The sequence below is a fragment of the Rhineura floridana genome, chromosome 3 (assembly GCF_030035675.1).
Source record: "Rhineura floridana isolate rRhiFlo1 chromosome 3, rRhiFlo1.hap2, whole genome shotgun sequence".
NCBI lineage: Eukaryota > Metazoa > Chordata > Lepidosauria > Squamata > Rhineuridae > Rhineura > Rhineura floridana.
The window spans coordinates 229,771,825-229,795,033 of record NC_084482.1 but is presented as its reverse complement, the minus strand read 5'-3'; the positions used below and the strand labels follow the sequence as shown (position 1 = coordinate 229,795,033).

The 23,209-nt window shown below is 43.9% G+C and overlaps 1 protein-coding gene across 1 annotated transcript; it reads left to right on the top strand.

Annotated features, from left to right (window-relative positions):
* Positions 1 to 2,122: 2,122 nt before the first annotated feature.
* Positions 2,123 to 21,772, top strand: LOC133381909 (zinc finger protein 501-like). Its single transcript, XM_061621489.1, has 2 exons — positions 2,123 to 2,234; positions 20,355 to 21,772. The coding sequence occupies exons 1-2, from the start codon at positions 2,192 to 2,194 to the stop codon at positions 21,770 to 21,772; spliced, it is 1,461 nt and encodes a 486-aa protein (XP_061477473.1). The 5' UTR covers positions 2,123 to 2,191.
* The last annotated feature ends 1,437 nt before the right edge of the window (positions 21,773 to 23,209 follow it).

Sequence of the window (23,209 nt, the reverse complement as noted above, 5' to 3'; positions counted from 1 at the left end):
CTGCTACCACTTGTTGGATGTTGGATCGGGCACAAGCAGATGCCCAGAAGGTAGAACAGAATAGTGACAGGCTAGATCCCAGTTGAAGCACTCAGCCAGACAAGTCATAGGTTTTTAAGAGTCACTTTACTGACATGAAAAGTTTCAGGATACATTTACAAGCTCTTTCTCTCTGCTAACAAACTCCTCGACCCCCACACAAGACTGGCTGCTCTGCACAGTCTTATAGATAAGGCCAGCTGCAAGAGCCACGGTTGCCTGGTAACATGTCCTTGGGATGGGCACGATCTCTGAGCTTCTTGGCCTTGCAACTCTGCTGTGGAAAAATACACTCAGGCACTATTTCTTTGCCAACAGTTCGCAGCCTCGGGGTCATTCTTGACTCCCAGCTGTCCGTGGAGGCTCAGATTTCGGCACTGAGCCAGGCAGCTTGGTTTCAATTACATCTAATACAGAGGTTGCGACCCTATCTTCCGGTTCATCTGCTCCCGCGGGTAGTGCATGCACTGGTCTCCTCTCGCTTAGACTACTGTAATGCGCTCTACGTGGGGCTACCCTTGAAGACGGTCCAGAAATTACAGCTGGTACAGAATGCGGCGACACGGTTGATTAAGAACAGCAGTCGCCGTGATCATATCACCCCAGTGCTAGAAGACCTGCACTGGTTACCAGTTGTTTACCGGGCCCAATTCAAGGAGTTGGTGTTAACCTTTAAAGTCCTACACAGTTTCAGTCCAGTTTATCTAAAGGAGCACCTCCAGCATGACCAAGTATGCCACCTGACGAGATCAGCCTCACAAGACCTTCTCTCGGTCCCACCAGTGAAAACAGCTAGGCTGGTGCGGACTAGAGAGAGGGCATTCTCGGTTGTGGCCCCCACCCTCTGGAACTCTCTGCCTTATGACCTTCGCCATGCCCCCTCCCTGGCAGGTTTCCGCCTAGAATTGAAGACCTGGCTATTTAGGCGGGCCTACGGGACTCCTGGGTAATCTAGTTTTAATCTGTAATGATGTGGGTGGGTTAGATTAATTAGAGATTGATGTTGAAATTGTATTTATATGTTGTATCTACATTTTATGTACGTCGCCTACAGTGGCCGTTAATTCGGCCAGATAGGTGACTTAGAAATAAAATTTTATTATTATTATTATTATTTATTATTATTAGTGCCATGAGAGTTACCGAAAACTCAGCCCCTGCCTTATTTCTGTATGTGTATTGTCATGGTAGGCACCACCACAGAAAAGGCCCTGCCATGTTTGTCACCAGATGAGGGGGCCTCATCCTGAAATCTCCATTTTCTGGGGTTTGGTTATTATTATGACCCTGCAAGCAGCCATTGATATATATATTTCACTTTTCTCACTTTATTCCTCACAAGAATTTTAAAAGAGCTAATGCTGGTGTAACATGCATAGTTTGATCTGCCAAAAATAAAAGAAAATGACCACCTGAAATGAGGTAAAGGCAGAACGAAAACATTTGATTTTCATTGGTGCAATTTTATCTCCTCTACAAACTGGGGACATCTTCAGGAACATTTATCAAAGCCTTTCCTCAGCAGTAATATTAGGATGGAATAGACAGAAAATCACCTCGTTTCCAGCGGATCTTGCATATATGCTGACCTGCACATAAGCAGAAAACATCTCTTAAAAAAAAAGTGGGTCTCTCTCCAGAAGAGTGGTGAGGCAGGGTCCCCCCCAGGATGGGCAAACAAAACCTCCCAGTTAGTGGGGCAGTGAAATCCACTCCGGGTTTTCCCAGAAGGTGTCCCAGGAGCTGAAACCTCCGCTGCTCCCAGCTTTCTAAGCGGCATCCCAGTGGATGCCTGCTGCGATCCCTGCAGCTGGCCTCAGACCTCTGCTCTGGCAGACACGTGCTGGAAAGGCTGATCCCTCTGGGGAGGGAGTTGAAAAGGACTGGGTGGCAGGGGGAATAGCAGCCTTCCCAGAGCCTCATAAGTCCCCCAGCCGCTGGGAGCCCCGGGAGACCGCCGTGCAAGCGGGGACAGACCACCTCCCCTTGCTCTCCCTGCAGAATAGCTGAGGAGCTCCAGCCACTTAAGGGTTAACAATCCACCACAGAGCCGAAGGAAGGAGCGCAAAGGAGGGACGTCCCTTTCCTGCCTCGCCTCTCTGCGAGAAACGGAGGCTGGGAGCGCCGGAGGAGCCCCTCTTCGTGCGCAGCGATGTTGGCCAGCGGGGTTGCGCGGGGGGAGCCTGGAGACAAAGGTAGGCAAGGAGGGGAGGGGGAAGGGGGCGAGGACCCCCTGAAGCGCCCCTCCCCACAGACCCTCCAGATCGGAGGCTGCAGCTCTGCCCCGCCCCGTCCCGCCCGCCTCCCCCCTGAACTAGGCTGGCTGCGCTGGGGCCGGATCGAATGATCCCTCGGAACATCTGTGGTTGTGATGATGAATTTTGTGGCCTTCAGCTGGAGATGGAGGAGCCTCGTAATTGGAACAGAGCTAAAGAGACACCAGTGCGCTAAATGGGCCGCTTCTGCACTGCCTCGTTTGTCCTTTGGTTCAGCTGTGATAGTTGAATAGTGAGGCTCTTCTTTCAATACTGCCATTCTGCCAGCCCTCCCCAGTTTCCTGTTTTGTTAGATTTAAGGTCGCTGTTTAATTCAGGAAGGCAGAAACGTGGCCCTGCCCTCCTTCTTTTAGGGTAGCCTGCCAGACAAACTCTTTAGAGGGTGACGTTTTCCCTGAAACGGGTGCAAAATAGTGGGAGCTATTTCCTGCTCAATCTTCCTACACGAGGTGTAAGTTCCCTACTAAATCAGAGGATGTTATCCAGTTTCTGCACACCACACACCTTTATGGCACATCTACAGTGTACATGGAAAGCATATGGGTTCCTCCCAAGAGTCCTGGGAGTTGTAGTTTATGAAGGGTGCTGGGAATGTAGCGCAGTGAGGAAATACTATTATCCAGGATTCGTTGGGGGAAGCCATGTGCTTTACATTAATGTTGAATGTGCTTTAAAGGTCTGGTGTGATCATACACTTCTATTGTGTCTCCTCTAAGCTTTTTCTCTACAGCAAAAATCCCCAAACGTTGCCACCCTTGATCATTTTGATTGCTCATTTCTCTACCGCTTCCACCTCTAGAATGCTATTTTTGCAGTCAGGCAACCAGAACTGAAGACAGCATTCCAAGTAGGATCACGTCTTAGATGTGTATAATGGCATTATGGTATTGGCAGTTTTATTTTCAATCTGTGTCTTAATGATCCCTCACATGGAATCCACCAATTTCATAGCTATAACATCAGTATCTTAATTGAGGCAACCGCTATGACCTCAGGGTCTCTCTCTCCTGTCAGTCACCACTGGTTCAGTATGGATTTTTTTACTTCTGTGCATCACTTGACGCTTGCTTACATTTAATTGCATTTGCTCTTTAATACCCAAGTCTGCTTGGAGAGTTCCTTTTGGAGTTCCTCACAATCCCTCTTTATTTTAATCATCCTGAATTTGATATCAACAGTAACAGGGGCGTCACTAGGGTGGTGCAGGAGGTGCGTGCCACACCGGGTGACACCCCGAGACAGGGGTGACACCACGAGCCACCCCCCCCAGCCGGCCACACTTTAAGCAAGAACTCCCCTCCTCCTCCATCCCGGTAAGCTGCGTAAGCAAGTGAGCGGGCGGGCGGAAGATGCCTCATTCCCCCGAAAGTCAACCGAAGAAAGCTACTTGCCGCCTGATGAGTAGCAGCCACCGACGAAAGATGGAAAAAGCCCCCCCACCGCCCCAAGCGAGGGGATGGTCGGAGGGGAGGAGCCGGGCAGGCTAAGCAGAGCAGAGAGCACATGTGACAAGCAAATGGTAAATGCTGGCTGGCTGAGCCTGCCTGTGCTGTCACTCAATCACCTTCAGCCACGGTGTGTGAGAGGAGGAGGGAGGAATGTATCTCATGTAACAGTAAAGTTTAATGTTAAAATGAACATAATTTTGATGTAGTTCTTAAACGTTTTTATTTCGAATTCTATTGTTTCCTTACTGAATTTTCACTTTAACCACATGAGACTATGTATAAATGTAAATACATTTAGGCTGTGCGTATAATATTGTAATTTAAAGGTGTAATTTTAATTTTGCTAGTTGTTTATGTCACTACTATTGCTATTACATTCAGTGATATACGGGAATTACAATTTACGAGTAACATTAGTACAAAATACATTACTAAGGATTCTGTATGGTCTGGTCCGGGAGGAGGTCCATGGGGGTGACACCATGAGTTACCGCACCGGGTGACACCAACCCTCGTGACGCCACTGCGTTTTTCCTCAAACGGGTGCAAATTGGTGGGAGCTTTTTCTTGATGGTGGATGAGGCACAAAGGCTGCATATCACAGCCCACCTTTTAAGGATATTTCCTCCCACCTAAGTTTGTGGGGCACTGGGCTCTCTTGGATCACTTCAGGCTGAACTTACGTAGTGTAGGTGTGTGGGTGTTATGTGCCTTCAAGTCAATTACAATTTATGGCGACCCTTCAAAAATCAAAATGGTTGGTTATTGTTGCATCTCTCTCACAGGAACATCTTCTTATTGTTACGCCAAAAGGCTCTTTACATCTGGAGGAAACTCCAATAATCACCAGATGAGAAACCAGAGATATAAAACAACACCTTTATTGATTGATTACCAATATCTTTTGCAAAAGAGAGACCAAGTATTCGGCTAATGCCAGAATCCTAGTCTAAAAGCATGGTTCGGATAGTTACCAGTTATATGCTCTCAAGCTCTCCTAAAACAGCCCCTCCCATCTTGTTAGCAACACTTTTCAGTGAGCTTCATTGTCTCTGCATTCAGCTAGCTTTCTAAGCTTGAACGCTCCTCCGTGGTGTTCCTACCTCCCCCAGGCACACCACATTCTTAGCTCAGTCTCTATCTTCTTGGAAGGTGTCCCGTTACATAGGAAGAGCAAACTAGCATTTTGAATATCAAACAACAACTCAGCATTTGGCCTTCTCAGGCACTTTTAGTATCCACAGAGGAATTTTGCTTTTCTGCTGTTTCTAAATTAAATCAGGTTAATACATTCTATACTGCATTAAATCAACACTGCATGTACTATAATTCCCAAGCTGCGCCTGTTTCATCACATTATCACCCAAACCTTTCTGCTCTTATCCCTATCAGATCATAGCCAAACTGTTGTTGTTATGTGCCTTCAAGTTGATTATGACTTATGGTGACCCTATGAATCAGTGACCTCCAAGAACATCTGTCGTGAACCACCCTGTTCAGATCTTGTAAGTTCAGGTCTGTGGCTTTCTTTATGGAATCAGTCCATCTCTTGTTTGGCCTTCCTCCTTTTCTACTCCCTTCTGTTTTTCCCAGCATTATTGTCTTCTCATGAGGTGTCCAAAGTGTCATGAACACCTGAATTCAAGATGGTTGTATAGCAAAATAACGTGGGGTTTCATTTGTTAATGTGGGATCTTAACAGGTTAACATTTCGTTTCTGTATTAGAGCTCTGAGTTGGCAGTTTTATTTCCCAGCTGTGGATACTCAGAGGCCCACCCTAAGACCACCTTGTCAGTAGAAACTGGGCTCCATCAAGGTTGTAATGTCTGGGAAGTTTTAGGGAAGTTGTTTCATTTCGCCGGTGATTGATGGGCCCTTTTTTCATGAAGAAATTTCCAGATTGGTTAATTGGATCCGGCCTGTTGCTGGGCAGTTTGCCATAAGTATGGGGCTCAAACCTTAGCTTTTGTTCCTCTCCTGGGTCCCATCCTGCCTACCTGATGTTTCCTGCTGAGGTTCCATTTTGCATCACCTCTCCTGACTGTTCCTCTCTCTGAGGAAAGGGGGGCTGTGCAACTGTCTACCTGTATTAGACTAGGTTAGATAGTTTTCTTGTTTTTGTCTTGTGGCTGAACTCCCTAGGTTTTACCTTGCCCTTTTTGGATGTTGATATTAAGGACCTATTTTGCTGCTGTAACTGTGCACCTCTTTTATTCTTTCATAAAGTTATTTATACTGACCAGTGTGTGTTCATACAGGAGAGGTTTGGCTCTGAACCGGTACCTTGCCAATGACCACGACTACAATTTTAGCTTCTAGTGATAGTTCTGGTTTAATTTGTTCTAACACCCAATTATTTGTCTTTTTCACGGGACATGGTACCCACAAACCTCTACTCCAACACATTTCAGATGAGTTGATTTTCTTTTCACTGTCCAACTTTCACATCCATACATAGAGATGGGGAATACCATGGTCTGAAAGATCTGGACTTTGGTGTTCGGTGATCCATCTTTGCATTTGATGATCGTTTCCCATAGCTACCCTCCACAGTCCAAGACTTATTCTGATTTCTTGACTATCGTCTCTGTGACTATCCCAACTTTTGGCTCCACCTGTCAGGTTCCCACCTGCTTGTGGCTACCGCCTTACACTAGGCACCACCTCAGGACACCACCAGTCAGGATTGTCCTTTATATTTTTTCTCACACCGCTCTAGCACAGATCTCACAAGATCCCACTGCTAGGCAGCACCACCAGCCACTCCCTGGACATAGACTGGCCGCACATGTGTTCCAGTCATGACAAAGAAGCAAAGTTTCTAGATATTCTAAATGACTATTCCCTAGACCAGTTGATCATGGAACCGACCAGAGGGACAGCAACCCTGGAATTAATCCTCAGTGGGGACCGGGACCTGGTGCGAGATGTAAATGTTATTGAACCGATTGGGAGCAGTGACCACAGTGCTATTAAATTAAACATACATGTAACTGGCCAATTGCCAAGAAAATCCAACACGGTCACATTTGACTTCAAAAGAGGAAACTTCACAAAAATGAGGGGATTGGTAAAAAGAAAGCTGAAAAACAAAGTCCAGAAGGTCACATCACTCGAAAATGCTTGGAAGTTGTTTAAAAACACAATATTAGAAGCTCAACTGGAGTGCATACCGCAGATCAGAAAAGGTACCGCCAGGGCCAAGAAGATGCCAGCATGGTTAACGAGCAAAGTCAAGGAAGCTCTTAGAGGCAAAAACTCTTCCTTTAGAAAATAGAAGTCTTGTCCGAATGAAGAAAATAAAAAAGAACACAAACTCTGGCAAAAGAAATGCAAGAAGACAATAAGGGATGCTAAAAAAGAATTTGAGGAGCACATTGCTAAGAACATAAAAACCAACAACAAAAAATTCTATAAATACATTCAAAGCAGGAGACCATCTAGGGAGACGATTGGACCCTTGGATGATAAGGGAGTCAAAGGTGTACTAAAGAACGATAAGGAGATTGCAGAGAAGCTAAATGAATTCTTTGCATCTGTCTTCACAGTGGAAGATATAGGGCAGATCCCTGACCCTGAACTAACATTTGCAGGAAGGGATTCTGAGGAACTGAGACAAATAGTGGTAACGAGAGAGGAAGTTCTAGGCTTAATGGACAATATAAAAACTGACAAATCACCGGGCCCGGATGGCATCCACCCGAGAGTTCTCAAAGAACTCAAATGTGAAATTGGTGATCTGCTAACTAAAATATGTAACTTGTCCCTCGGGTCCTCCTCCGTGCCTGAGGACTGGAAAGTGGCAAATGTAACGCCAATCTTCAAAAAGGGATCCAGAGGGGATCCCGGAAATTACAGGCCAGTTAGCTTAACTTCTGTCCCTGGAAAACTGGTAGAAAGTATGATTAAAGCTAGATTAACTAAGCACATAGAAGAGCAAGCCTTGCTGAAGCAGAGCCAGCATGGCTTCTGCAAGGGAAAGTCCTGTCTCAGTAACCTATTAGAATTCTTTGAGAGTGTCAACAAGCATATAGATAGAGGTGATCCAGTGGACATAGTGTACTTAGACTTTCAAAAAGCGTTTGACAAGGTACCTCACCAAAGACTTCTGAGGAAGCTTAGCAGTCATGGAATAAGAGGAGAGGTCCTCTTGTGGATAAGGAATTGGTTAAGAAGCAGAAAGCAGAGAGTAGGAATAAATGGACAGTTCTCCCAATGGAGGGCTGTAGAAAGTGGAGTCTCTCAAGGATCGGTATTGGGACCTGTACTTTTCAACTTGTTCATTAATGACCTAGAATTAGGAGTGAGCAGTGAAGTGGCCAAGTTTGCTGATGACACTAAATTGTTCAGGGTTGTTAAAACAAAAAGGGATTGTGAAGAGCTCCAAAAAGATCTCTCCAAACTGAGTGAATGGGCGGGAAAATGGCAAATGCAATTCAATATAAACAAGTGTAAAATTATGCATATTGGAGCAAAAAATCTGAATTTCACATATACGCTCATGGGGTCTGAAGTGGCGGTGACCGACCAGGAGAGAGACCTTGGGGTTGTAGTGGACAGCACGATGAAAGTGTCGACCCAGTGTGCGGCAGCTGTGAAAAAGGCAAATTCCATGCTAGCGATAATTAGGAAAGGTATTGAAAATAAAACAGCCGATATCATAATGCCGTTGTAGAAATCTATGGTGTGGCCACATTTGGAATACTGTGTACAGTTCTGGTCGCCTCATCTCAAAAAGGATATTCTAGAGTTGGAAAAGGTTCAGAAGAGGGCAACCAGAATGATCAAGGGGATGGAGCGACTCCCTTACGAGGAAAGGTTGCAGCATTTGGGGCTTTTTAGTTTAGAGAAAAGGCGGGTCAGAGGAGACATGATAGAAGTGTATAAAATTATGCATGGCATTGAGAAAGTGGATAGAGAAAAGTTCTTCTCCCTCTCTCATAATACTAGAACTCGTGGACATTCAAAGAAGCTGAATGTTGGAAGATTCAGGACAGACAAAAGGAAGTACTTCTTTACTCAGCGCATAGTTAAACGATGGAATTTGCTCCCACAAGATGCAGTAATGGCCACCAGCTTGGACGGCTTTAAAAGAAGATTAGACCAATTCATGGAGGACAGGGCTATCAATGGCTACTAGCCGTGATGGCTGTGCTGTGCCACCCTTGTCAGAGGCAGCATGCTTCTGAAACCCAGTTGCCGGAAGCCTCAGGAGGGGAGAGTGTTCTTGCACTCCTGCTTGCGGGCTTCCCCCAGGCACCTGGTTGGCCACTGTGAGAACAGGATGCTGGACTAGATGGGTCACTGGCCTGATCCAGCAGGCTCTTCTTATGTTCTTATGTTCTTATCACTTTGTGTCTGGGTGCCCTTGCTGTCCACAACCCCCCTGTATCTTTGTCTATAAAGCATACAATCCTGGGTTGCTCTGGATACTTGACGATGTCACAATATCTCCCTTCACCGCTGCCACCATTTATTTGATACAGTTTCCCTTCAGTCTTGGTAATTACCCTGCCCTCCCTTCTGGTCTGTATATCCCCAGCCAAGGATCACGCTTTTGGTAAACCAATAAAAGTATTTATTTGATAACACCAGGAAATAACAAGATTACTTTAGGAATGTTTAACAAGCGTATGGTTTCACATAGTGTCACTCTTTATGTTTCTGGTCATATATATACTGTCTAAATATCAGCCAAATATAATCCAGCCCTCCGTCAGAACTCTGCCAACCAACCCATCCAAATCACTCATCATCCAGCATTCTCCAGCCTTCCAACCCATGCTGTCCCCCCTCTCATTCAATTCACTTACCATATATGCCTTCATAATTTTTTTTTTTTTTTTTTTTTTTAGATTTATTAGTCGCCCATCTGGCTGGCTGTCCAGCCACTCTGGGCGACGTACATAACAGAACATACAAACACATCAGGACATTAAAATCTAAACAATAAAATAGAACCTAATTCTGTCCTTGTCCAGAGCCTCCTTACTCTTGCCCGGCGACGACAGAGTTAGAATCGGTAATGGTGTTAGTGGTGGGCGGCGATGATGTACGGGCTGGGGGCCAGTATGGCCCGGAGCCTGTAGTTCTTTCTAACTCTCTGGAAAGGGGAAGCGCCATTTTTGCGAGGCTGGCTCCTAGATCTTTTGTCTGTGGCGGCGGCTGCCGTGGGGGGACCTCCTGGCTCGGGAAGTTGTGGCAGCGGTTCTCGAAACTTGCGTTTCTCTCTCCGCAGCTCCCGGCAGTTCTTCCTGCACAACGCCAACCGGGGCTGTACTAGAACATGCCGGACGGACGCCCCCGAGCAGGGAACAGCCCCGCCGGCTTGAGCTGGGGGTGGAGGCAATCCTCCGGCGCTGCTGCGAGGAGGATCCGAGCTGGCTCGTCCGCCGCTCCATAAACCCGCACTTACCATATTTACAGGTTTTAACATAAGGACAACACAGTCTCCACTTTGGTTAATGACTGTGCCAAGTTCAGTGTCCTTGTTGACAACTTTAAAGTTACATAAATCTTCTGTTGTCATTACTTAACTCTTCTTGACGTTCAGCTGTAGTCCTGCTTTTGGGCTTTCCTCTTTCACTTTCATCAGCATTCGTTTCCAATCATTATTGGTTTCTGCAAGTAGTAAGTTATCATCTGAATATCATAAATTGTTGATATTTCTTCCTCCAATTTTCACACCTCCTTCTTCTTGGTCCAATCCGCTTTCTGTATGATATGTTCTGCATATAGATTTAAATAAATGGGGAACCAATCAGTTTCTCCATATTCTATCCATGCAGTAGCCTCTTGTCCATAGTATAGGTTGCGCATCAGGACAATCAGATGCTGTGGCACCCCCATTTCTTTTAAAGCATTCCATTGTTTTTCATGATCTACACAGTCAAAGGCTTTATTATTGTTATTGTTACTGTCTTTATTTATACCCCGTTGTTTTCCAAAACTGGAACTCACGGCGGCTTCCAGATAAAAATACATATAATGAAAAACATACAAAGTCTACATTAAAATAAAATTAAACTATTTCCAGTATTAAAACCATACACAAATATAATGTTTGCTATAATCTATAAAGCACAGTGTGATTTCCTTCTGATATTTCTTGGTCCGTTCCATTATTCATCTTATGTTTGCAATGCAATCTGTGGTACCTCTTCCCTTTCTAAAACCAGCTTCAACATCTGGCCCTTCTCACTCCATATATGGTAAGAGCCTTTACTTTCCTTGCACGGTATATTAAGGCAATAGTTCAAAAACTACTACAGTCCCTGGGATCCCCTTTCTTTGGAGTTGGGATGTATACTGAACGCTTCCAGTCTGTGGCCATTGTTTTCTTTTCCATATTTGTTGACAAAGTTTTCTCAAAATTTGGACAGATTCAGTCTCAGTAGCTTGTAGCAACTCTACTGGTATGCCATCTATTCCTGGTGATTTGTTTCTTCCAAGTATTTTAAGAGCAGCTTTCACCTCAGATTCTAACATTTCTGGTTCTTCATCGTATGGTTCCTCTGTGAATGAATCTGTCATCTTGGCATCTCTTTTGTAGAGTTCTTCAGTGTATTGCTTCCATCTTCCTTTTGTTTCATCTCAGTCAGTCAGTGTGTTCCCATGTTGATTATTCAACATCCCTACTCTTGGCCTAAATTTCCCTTTAATTTCTTCCTGTACTTCTGCATAAAATCTCTCAGTTTCCTCTTCTTCTCTGTTTGCCGTTGGAGCATAGACTGAGATGATGGTTACATTGATAGGTTTCCCATGAAATCTCATTGATATCCCTCACTCAGCCTTTGCATTATAGCTCCTAATTGCTTTTTCTATGTCACTTCTCACTATTAAATTTATCATTTCCTACATAAATATTGTATAGTTGCCTGAAAATGTCCCTTTCCCATCCATTTCAATTCAGTCACACCAACTATTGTAATGCTGATGTGTTTCGTGTCTTGCTTGACAATTTCTAACTTTCCCTGGTTCATGCTTCTCACATTCCGTGTTGGTATTGTGTATGTTGCACAACTCTGGACTCTCTTGTCACATTGTGTGCATCAGCCTCTGGGCTTCCTTTTGGCCATGACCCAGCTGCATCCTTGGTCATAGCACTACTCGTACTTGTCCGTTGTTCTTCCCCAGTAGCTCACAGAGTTCCATCTGTCCTGGGGGTCTCATCTTCCAGCACTATGTTGTGTTGTAGGTAAGAGGGGGTTAATATTTTGGGAGGGAGGGAGAGAGGGGGTGTGAGCTACCCTCTGGGCAGTGGAAAGGGCCATGTTCCTGTCAGACAGGATACATCCCCTATACATTTTCTATAGGTGATAGGCCTGATAGCGATCATTTACCACTAATTTTGAAATTGTTTACTTCCACAATTCAGCCGATTCAGACCCCGATAGCCACAGATTTAGAAGCTTATCAGGGGCCGAGACGCCAAAGATGGTCCATGTTCTTAATTGAAAAGATTAAAACAATTCTTATGTCCCCCGTGATGATGGAGTTGCTTTACAAAGCCTCCCTGCCGTCAAACGATATTCGGGGGATTTTTGAACAGATCACCACCCAGCTCCAACCATTAGTCACTACATTTAACTCCCTTTCACTTAATGTTCGATTAGGTTTTAAACTGTGGTTTGATAAGTCTTGCCAGGCCAAAAAAAAGCAGATTTGCTTTCAAATGCGTTTTACTAGACTTCATTTTTCGGAAATAGCTGTTGCTAAACTATTAAAACTTAAAAAAGAGTATAATAATCTATTGAAACAAAAGAAACTATCATATACCACCTCGCTTTGGCAACGCCTTGGTCTGGTAGCCCTTCAAGGGAAACAGGGCGAGTTTTGGAGTCTGGTCCATGGTAATTTATTTGATAGACCTTCTTTTTCAATTCCCCCGATATTACTGGAAACGTGGATCACTTATTTTCAAACCATCTTTGGGGACTCATCATCATTTCGACCTTGTTCACCTATCCTCCCCATAGATTCTCCTCCTTGGCCTCCAGTTTCTAGTGTGGAGATTGATAATTTAATTTCGTCACTGACTTTGGGGAAAGCCCCTGGTCAAGATATGATCCCTCCTGATTTATATCAAACGTTTTCCTTGTGGTGGCGTCCTATCCTGGCAGTTTTGTTTACTAAAATTAATGAAACAGGCTGTATCCCCCAAGGCTGGAAATCAAGCATAGTGATTCCTATATTTAAAAAAGGTGACCCTGCTATTCCATCTAATTATAGACGTATTAGTCTCTTGGATGTTGCTGCAAAGTTATATGGGCGGTACCTTTTAAATAAACGATGTCCAGGCCGGTTTCAGGGAAGGGTCCAGCACGATAGATCAAGTGTTTATTTTATATCATCTTATAAGGAAGGTAAAAAAGGGCCCGCTTCAATCACTTTATTTAGCGTTTATCGATTTCGAGGCGGCATTTGATTCGATAGATCGCCCTCTACTTTGGAAGAAACTTGATAATGCTGGTATTGATAAAAGACTATTATGGCTTCTTCAAATTTTACATCATGATACTTATATAAGAGTTCATCTCGGTTTAAATGGCTCTCTTTCTCAAAAGATCCCAGCAACAAAAGGAGTTAAGCAAGGATGTATTTTGGCCCCATTTTTATTTAATTTTTTTATTAATGATATTGTTCCATCAATGGCCTCCCCAACTTTCTTCCCTCCGTCGATTAAGGAGAGGAAAACCCCGGTTCTTCTTTATGCTGATGACTTAGTCCTGTTGTCTCAGAATAGAATAGGCCTCAGACGTATGCTCTTTTGTCTTCAAGAATAGAGTGATTCACAACTTTTACGAATCAATTATACAAAATCCAAAATAATGGTCTGTGGGAAATATAGCAGATCCAAAACCATTTGGCGTTTGAATGGCCATAGAATAGAACAGGTATGCACTTTTAAATATTTGGGAATACTCATTAATAATAATTTAAGTTGGTCTCGATCACTTAGCACATATTAAATTAAAAGCTCTCAGAGCCCTTGGGCAACTGAAAAAATTCTTCTATTCCAAGGGAGGACAACTGGTAAGACCACTGTCCAAACTCTATGTATTAAAAATTCTTCCTACAATCATGTATGGATCTGAGATCTGGGGCCCTTCCCTACGTCTAGCTCTTGAGCCAATCCAGAACACTTTTTTCAAGCAAATCTTGGGCTTGCCCAAAAGTACCCCTGTGGCCCATCTGAGAGCTGAACTTAATTCTCCCTCCTTAGCGGCCAGGATAGATTTAGCGTTTTTACGCTACTGGAAGAAACTTTCACTAGTCAATCTACGCTCATTAGTCAAACTTTGTTGGGAAGAACAGATGGAAAAGGGGGTTGGGCGGTAAATTTTTCTGTTTTAAGTCCATTTTACCACCTGTCACCTAATTTACTCGGAAACCTTAATTCTAAGGCACTGAGTAACCTGATTTTTAATCAGGATGCACAACAAGATCGAGCTGCGATCGCTACATCGCTTTTCTCCACCTGGTTCCCCTTTATTAAAACGAATCATGCGTGGCCCCCGTATTTGGATATACTGACAAGGGCCCTTCTTCGCAGAGCCTCTACAGAATTGCGATTCCAGGTTATGCCCTCTGCGTGTTTACAAGGTCGATATTTGGGTATTCCTTTTGCCGAACAAGTATGTATAATGGGTTGTAAGGTTCCTGAGGATCTGATTCATTACATGTTAGACTGTCGATTGTATTGTCTCCCGAGAGCAAAATTTTTACGTCTTGTGCTTCATAAGAAAAAAGATCTCAGTAGGTTCCAAACAGTGGCTTTTTTATTATCTTCTGTCCATCCACATATAATAATTTCCACTGCTAACTTTGCTTTGCCAGCAAAAAAAAATTGCTGAGGTAACTAATGTTTTAAACTTTATTCTATCACATTCTTAAGCTGTCATTCCTTTTATGTTTTTATGCATATATATTTGTATAGCTTTTGTAACAGCCTATGGCTATATACAGATTATTAATAAAACGAAATGATACATCCTAAGTTTGTAAATTGCAGCTGTGCATAACTGTTGGAGAAATTTTCCTCCATTGGGATCTTTTGCTGGGGGTCCTTGTCTATAAATATTGAAGACAGACGCTTGGAGCAAAAAGGTAGGCCTTTCTTCGATGACAAGTGTACACTTGGTCAGTCTCCCACCTAGTGGGTGGAGAACTGCAACTTGGCACTGTTGGCCTGGGTTTTTTATACATTTCAGGACAAAGACTTTAGCATCTACCAATCAGGATTTAACACATCAGTATGACACAGGATGACATAGGCATTCTAGTATTGCACAGTTATTTGCATAGGCAATGCGTAGGTACTTGCATAGGTACTGTGCTTTCTGCATCATGTTCTAGTGAATTTGGCAACGTACAGTGCTTCACATGAAAGTACCCTTTCACCATGAGCTGAGTGCTCCAGCAAATGAGTAAAGAAATTTAGCTAAGCATTTTACTGCAATTCTTTTTTTACATCTTATCAATTGTTACAGTGATATCACTTGTTTTGAATTCAAGTAGTTCCGAAACTAAGAAGAGCCTGCTGGATCAGGCCAGTGGCCCATCTAGTCCAGCATCCTGTTCTCACAGTGGCCAGCCAGGTGCCTGGGGGAAGCCCGCAAGCAGGACCCGAGTGCAAGAACACTCTCCCCTCCTGAGGCTTCCGGCAACTGGTTTTCAGAAGCATGCTGCCTCTGACTAGGGTGGCAGAGCACAGCCATCATGGCTAGTAGCCATTGATAGCCCTGTCCTCCATGAATTTGTCTAATCTTCTTTTAAAGCCATCCAAGCTGGTGGCCATTACTGCATCTTATGGGAGCAAATTCCATCGTTTAACTATGCGCTGAGTAAAGAAGTACTTCCTTTTGTCTGTCCTGAATCTTCCAACATTCAGCTTCTTGGAATGTCCATGAGTTCTAGTATTATGAGAGAGGGAGAAGAACTTTTCTCTATCCACTTTCTCACTGCCATGCATAATTTTATACACTTCTATCATGTCTCCTCTGACCCGCCTTTTCTCTAAACTAAAAAGCCCCAAATGCTGCAACCTTTCCTCGTAAAGGAGTTGCTCCATCCCCTTGATCATTCTGGTTGCCCTCTTCTGAACCTTTTCCAACTCTATAATATCCTTTTTCAGATGAGGCGACCAGAACTGTACACAGTATTCCAAATGCAGCAGCACCATAGATTTATACAATGGCATGATGATATCGGCTGTTTTATTTTCAATACCTTTCCTAATTATCACTAGCATGGAATTTGCCTTTTTCACAGCTGCCGCACACTGGGTCGACATTTTCATCGTGCTGTCCACTACAACCCCGAGGTCTCTCTCCTGGTCGGTCACCACCAGTTCAGACCCCATGAGCGTATATGTGAAATTCAGATTTTTTGCTCCAATATGCATAATTTTACACTTGTTTATATTGAATTGCATTTGCCATTTTTCCGCCCATTCACTCAGTTTGGAGAGGTCTTTTTGGAGCTCTTTGAAATCCCTTTTTGTTTTAACAACCCTGAACAATTTAGTGTCATCAGCAAACTTGGCCACTTCACTGCTCACTCCTAATTCTAGGTCATTCATGAACAAGTTGAAAAGTACAGGTCCCAATACCGATCCTTGAGGGACTCCACTTTCTACAGCCCTCCATTGGGAGAACTGTCTGTTGATTCCTACTCTCTGCTTTCTGCTTCTTAACCGATTCCTTATCCACAAGAGGACCTCTCCTCTTATTCCATGACTGCTAAGCTTCCTCAGAAGTCTTTGGTGAAGTACTTTGTCAAACGCTTTTTGAAAGTCTAAGTACACTATATCCACTGGATCACCTCTATCTATATGCTTGTTGACACTCTCAAAGAATTCTAATAGGTTACTGAGACAGGACTTTCCCTTGCAGAAGCCATGCTGGCTCTGCTTCAGTAAAGCTTGTTCTTCTATGTACATAGTTAATCTAGCTTTAATCATACTTTCTACCAGTTTTCCAGGGACAGAAGTTAAGCTAACTGGCCTGTAGTTTCCAGGATCCCGAGGGACAAGTTACATATTTTAGTTAGCAGATCAGCAGTTTCACATTTGAGTTCTTTGAGAACTCTCGGGTGGATGCCATCCGGACCGGTGATTTGTCAGTTTTTATATTGTCCATTAAGCCTAGAACTTCCTCTAGTTACCACTATTTGTCTCAGTTCCTCAGAATCCCTTCCTGCAAATGTTAGTTCAGGTTCAGGGATCTGCCCTATATCTTCCACTGTGAAGACATGCAAAGAATCCATTTAGCTTCTCTGCAATCTCCTGATCGTTCCTTAGTACACCTTTGATTCCCTTATCATCCAAGGGTCCAATTGCCTCCCTAGATGGTCTCCTGCTTTGAATGTATTGATAGAATTTTTTGCTGTTGGTTTTTATGTTCTTAGCAATGTGCTCCTCAAATTCTTTTTTAGCATCCCTTATTGTCTTCTTGCATTTCTCTTGCCAGAGTTTGTGTTCTTTTTATTTTCTTCATTCGGACAAGACTTCCATTTTCTGAAGGAAGACTTTTTGCCTCAAAGAGCTTCTTTGACCTTGCTCGTTAACCATGCTGGCATCTTCTTGGCCCTGGGGTTACCTTCTCTGATCTGTGGTATGCACTCCAGTTGAGCTTCTAATATAGTGTTTTTAAACAACTTCCAAGCATTTTAGAGTGATGTGACCCTCCGGACTTTGTTTTTCAGCTTTCTTTTTACCAATCCCCTCATTTTTGTGAAGTTTCCTCTTTCGAAGTCAGATGCGACCGTGTTGGATTTTCTTGGCAATTGGCCATTTACATGTATGTTTAATTTAATAGCACTATGGTCACTGCTCCCAATCGGTTCAACAACACTTACATCTCGCACCAGGTCCCAGTCCCCACTGAGGATTAAGTCCAAGGTTGCCATCCCTCTGGTGGGTTCCATGACCAACTGGTCTAGGGCATAGTCATTTAGAATATTTAGAAATTTTGCTTCTTTGTCATGACTGGAACACATATGCGGCCAGTCTATGTCTGGGTAGTTGAAGTCACCCATTACTACCACATTTCCTAGTTTGGATGGTTCCTCAATTTCATATCACATCTCAAGGTCTCCCTGAGCATTTTGATCAGGGGGACGATAGATCGTTCCCAATATTAAATCCGTCCTGGGGCATGGTGTCACCATCCACAATGATTCTGTGGAGGAGTCTGCCTCTTTTGGGGTTTCAAGCTTGCTGGATTCAATGCCTTCTCTCATGTATAGAGTGACTCCGCCACCAATACGTCCTTCCCTGTCCTTCCGATATAGTTTATATCCAGGGATAACCGTATCCCACTGGTTTTCTCCATTCCACCAGGTCTCCGTTATGCTCACTATATCAATGCTCTCCTCTAAGACCAAGCACTCCAGTTCTCTCATCTTGGTTCGCAGGCTCCTAGCATTAGCGTACAGGCACTTGTAAGCAGTGTCTCTCTTCAAGTGTCTTTGGCACTTGTGGTTTGGCCTGTGGTAATTTTGCCCTTCTGAATTGATATCCTGTGCCCCTGCTCTCACAATGCCTACTTCTAGGCCTACCCCTTTTAAAATTTTGTTATTTCTTTGGTCTTTATCCCAGGGGGGAGGTTTATTCCAAACCGGACCTTTCTCAGCTCCTGTCGGGTTTCCCCCCTCAGTCAGTTTAAAAGCTGCTCTGCCACCTTTTTAATTTTAAGTGCCAGCAGTCTGGTTCCATTCTGGTTCAAGTGGAGCCCGTCCCTTTTGTACAGGCCCAGCTTGTCCCAAAATGTTCCCCAGTGCCTAACAAATCCAAACCCTTCCACCCAACACCATCGTCTCATCCACGCATTGAGACTGCGAAGATGTGCCTGTCTGGCTGGTCCTGTGCGTGGAACCGGTAGCATTTCAGAGAAAGCACCTTGGAGGTCCTGGCTTTCAGCATCCTACGTAGCAACCTAAATTTTGCTTCCAGGACCTCACGGCTGCATTTCCCCATGTCGTTGGTGCCAACGTGCACCACGACCACTGACTCCTCCCCAGCACTGTCTACCAAACTATCTAAAGGACAAACCAGCACAGTCAGGGAAGACTGCTCTAAAAGAAAAAAAGAGTCTTGCTTGCTACAAAACTATTAATATGTTATGAACCTTTTTGAATACAAGTAGTTTTATAGAAGAATATATCTTGCTTATGTATATTTTATTCCCCATCATATGGATATATAATATTTCCCCATTATAAGTACTGGGCTGTCCACCTTAAATGGAGGAAGAAGAGTAGATTTTTATTACAGTTGTCTCTCTCTGCATCTCTTTTCACAACCTGTGTTCTGTCATGCCAGCTTGCCAGCTTTACCCTGGCCTGCATTTAAAATGGCTGAACACCAAAGCCTTGTGGGAATTTTTCCCCTTGACATCTTTTTTGTTAACCTGCTGGCAAGCAGTTAAACATCTGGTTCCCCCCCATCACTGTGACTTGGTGATTTTACAACACAGCGCTATCGGCTGACAGTTAGCTGAGCACCTCCTTATCAGCAGAAGGGGCCTGGTTCTGTCAAGGCTGTCAAACTCCCTGAGTTTGTTATGGGAAACCAAGAGGAGGCGCCAGGTGCTGTGGGAACATAGTTTTTTCATCCTTTTGATGAAAATGTCAATTGGTTAATTGTCTCCGGCTGAGCCAAGATTTCTTCCACAACAAGGGGCTCAGAACTTTGGGTTTTTGTCCCACTTCGGAGGATCAGCCGCTTGCATAGATGATGTTCTGTTGTGGCTCCATTTTCATCCTGACACGAAAGTTCCCTGAGGGGAGGAAAGCTATTCATCTGTACATCTTATGATCTGTAAGTATAGCTTAGGCTAGGAAGCTTTTCTTATTTTAATCTGTGCCAAAAGTCTCTTACTGTATTCCTTTTTAAACCTTAACTTTTTGGGCATATGGCAATGGTATCTAAATTGCTACTAAAATTTATTGTATGTACCTCTTTGCTATTTGTAAAACTTTTATGCTTTCCTTATTTTCGTTTTAATAAATTTTAATTATCTTAACCAAGGAGTGTTCACTCCAGAGAGGGCGTTTAGTTCCTAACTTCAGTCCTTGCCATTCGACTACAACTACCGTGTAACAGAGGATTGTTTTACCTGAGACTTTAGAAGGGACAAGGAGTGCATCCATACTCTTCTCCTGAGAAGCTCTGGTGTTTTAATTGGGCTCTGCAATTCCCTTCACCCCAGAGTGCTAACCAGCTAGAAGGGTGGTGGCAGTTACTACCTTGCAGGGTTGGTGCGAGCATGCACAACCTTGTCAAAGCAGGACTTGCTGGGATCAATTGCCCAAAGCTGGGGATTGACTCCTGGGATGGTGAAGGCAGACAGCTGGTGGGCTCAAGCCTTTCACTACATAGTGACAGTGGGTGGGAGTTGCCCTCCCCGCTTTCACTACATGTCCAAGCACCTACTGCTAAAATAACTCCATACAAGGCGTCGAGCTTCGACAGTTAAACTCTGATGTCAACAGAACTCCCAGAAATATGTTTTCAAAGTACAAATCATAATACATTCACAGGATTTCTCCACATCATTTTATCTCCTTTCCTTTTCATTCCATCAGGATACATCTGGGGAGTCAAGGCTGAGGGAGAACCATCTGAAGTATCACTGGAAAAAGCTGAGGAGCAGATGCAGGAGCAGAAAGTGAGGAGTCAAGATGGAGCAAAGAGACAACAGGAGCGACAGACACACACAGGGGACAAACCTTATCAATCTCATAAATGCTTGGAATGTGGAAAGAGCTTTAGTCAGAGTGGCCACCTTATTAGGCATCACAAAATTCATACAGGGGACAAACCTCATAAATGCTTGGAATGTGGAAAGAGCTTCAGTCGGAGTGAGAGCCTTACTTCGCATCAAAGAACTCACACGGGAGACAGACCTTATAAATGCTTGGAATGTGGAAAGAGCTTCAGTCGGAGTGACAGCCTTACTTTGCATCAAAGAACTCACACGGGAGACAAACCTTATAAATGCTTGGAGTGTGGAAAGAGCTTCAGCCAGAGTTGCATCTTTAACACACATCAAAGAACTCACACAGGGGAAAAACCTCATAAATGCTTGGAATGTGGAATGAGCTTCAGTCGGAGTGGAAGCCTTACTTCGCATCAAAGAACTCACACAGGAGACAAACCTTATGAATGCTTGGAATGTGGAAAGAGCTTCAGTGACAGTAGTGCCTTTAGTAAACATAAAAGAACTCATACAGGGGACAAACCTTATAAATGCTTCGAGTGTGGAAAGAGCTTCAGTCGGAGTGGCAGCCTTACTTCGCATCAAAGAACTCACACAGGGGAAAAACCTCATAAATTCTTGGAATGTGGAAAGAGCTTCAGTGACAGTAGTGCCTTTAGTAAACATAAAAGAACTCACACGGGAGACAAACCTTATAAATGCTTGGAGTGTGGAAAGAGCTTCAGTCAGAGTTGCATCTTTAACACACATCAAAGAACTCACACAGGGGAAAAACCTCATAAATGCTTGGAATGTGGAAAGAGCTTCAGTGACAGTAGTGCCTTTAGTAAACATAAAAGAACTCACACAGGGGACAAACCTTATAAATGCTTCGAGTGTGGAAAGAGCTTCAGCTGCAGTAGCATCTTTAACACACATCAAAGAACTCACACAGGGGAAAAACCTCATAAATGCTTGGAATGTGGAAAGAGCTTCAGTGACAGTAGTGCCTTTAGTAAACATAAAAGAACTCACACAGGGGACAAACCTTATGAATGCTTGGAGTGTGGAAAGAGATTCAGGCACAGTAGCACCTTTACTTCGCATCAAAGAAGTCACACAGGGGAAAAACCTCATAAATGCTTGGAGTGTGGAAAGAGCTTCAGTCAGAGTAGCGCCCTTACTTCGCATCAAAGAACTCACACGGGGAAAAACCACATAAATGCTTGGAATGTGGAAAGGGCTTCAGTCAGAGTAGCGCCCTTACTTCGCATCAAAGAACTCACACGGGGAAAAACCACATAAATGCTTGGAATGTGGAAAGACCTTCAGTCAGAGTAGCCACCTTATTTTGCATCACAAAACTCACACAGGGGAAAAACCTTATAAATGCTTTGAGTGTTGAAAGAGCTTCAGTCGGAGTGACCACCTTACTTCGCATCACAAAACTCACATGGGAGACAAACCTTATAAATGCTTGGAGTGTGGAAAGGGCTTCAGTGAGAGTAGCACCCTTACTTTGCATCAAAGAAGTCACAAAGGGGACAAACCTTATAAATGCCTGGAGTGTGGAAAGACCTTCAGTCGGGGTGACCAACTTACTTCGCATCACAGATCTCACACAGAGGACAAACCTTATAAATGTTTGGAGTGTGGAAAGACCTTCAGGTGGAGTAGCTCCTTTACACAACATCAAGGAACTCACAAGGGACAAGTGTTATCGATGCAAACCCTTGAGACCAAGTGATTCCTTCCTGATTTTGGATCAGAGCTCTTCCACATAGCTTCAGCTGTATTCAGCCGCCCACTCAGGGCCTAGGAGAGGTAATCATTCCTACTTTTAATAGTAATAGGGTTCTTTAATCTCTTTAGTTTAAAGTTATGAATGGGTTAGGATATCAATGATTAATGCTGCCACGCACCCAAGTAATTCTGTAACGCTGTTCTACTCTTTTTCTCAATAAAATCAAGCTTTCCTTTAGTCTGGTTTGGACCTGCCTTTCTTGGGTTAAATATATATATACGCACCATTTAGGCACACTTCAGGGCAAAGCGCTTGTTCTTATCCCTAGCAAGAGATCCCCCTCCTCTCAAGGAGGTGTGTTTCATGGGACAGGTAGGTGGCAAGTTTACACACTCAGGTTTCCAAGAGCAAATGTAACAGACTGGCGGAGACTGGTGGGCAGCAAGGGTTACAGAAAATAAAGGAACGTGTGAACAGTCCTGCAATCCAGGGAAACAGGTAGCCAAGTTCTGAATGTGTCTGGAATGGGTGTGATTTCCTTTTCCTTTCTTAATATGTTTGGCTGCCTCTTGGTTTAAAATAAGTGGGGAAATGTCCTTTAAATGCTGTGGTAATTTAGAGGTTGAGGTATAGAAATTCCCTGGCACATTGTTATCTCTCTCCTCTTCTGTCCCTGGCAGCAAAGCTTTGGCAAACAGTGGCAACAATTGTGGCACTGTGTTTGGCCAAAGTTGATACTGGATAGAGAAGGTTAACCCACAAGTGGCCAGAAGCTACTAAGGGGGTTCCCTAAACTGGGTCCCATCCATTTCGAAAGCCCTTGATAACACTTGTGTCTCCATCCTCTTCCGCAAAATCCTGGGGAACGAAGCCTTGCAAGTGGCTTGAGCCGGTGGTGCTAGGCACTTGGGAAAAGTGGAAATGAGATTTGCACTGAGAAGGTTCAGGGCTCTGGCTGTCAGAGACTCCCAACTGGTTCCTGTCCCTTTAGAAACCCC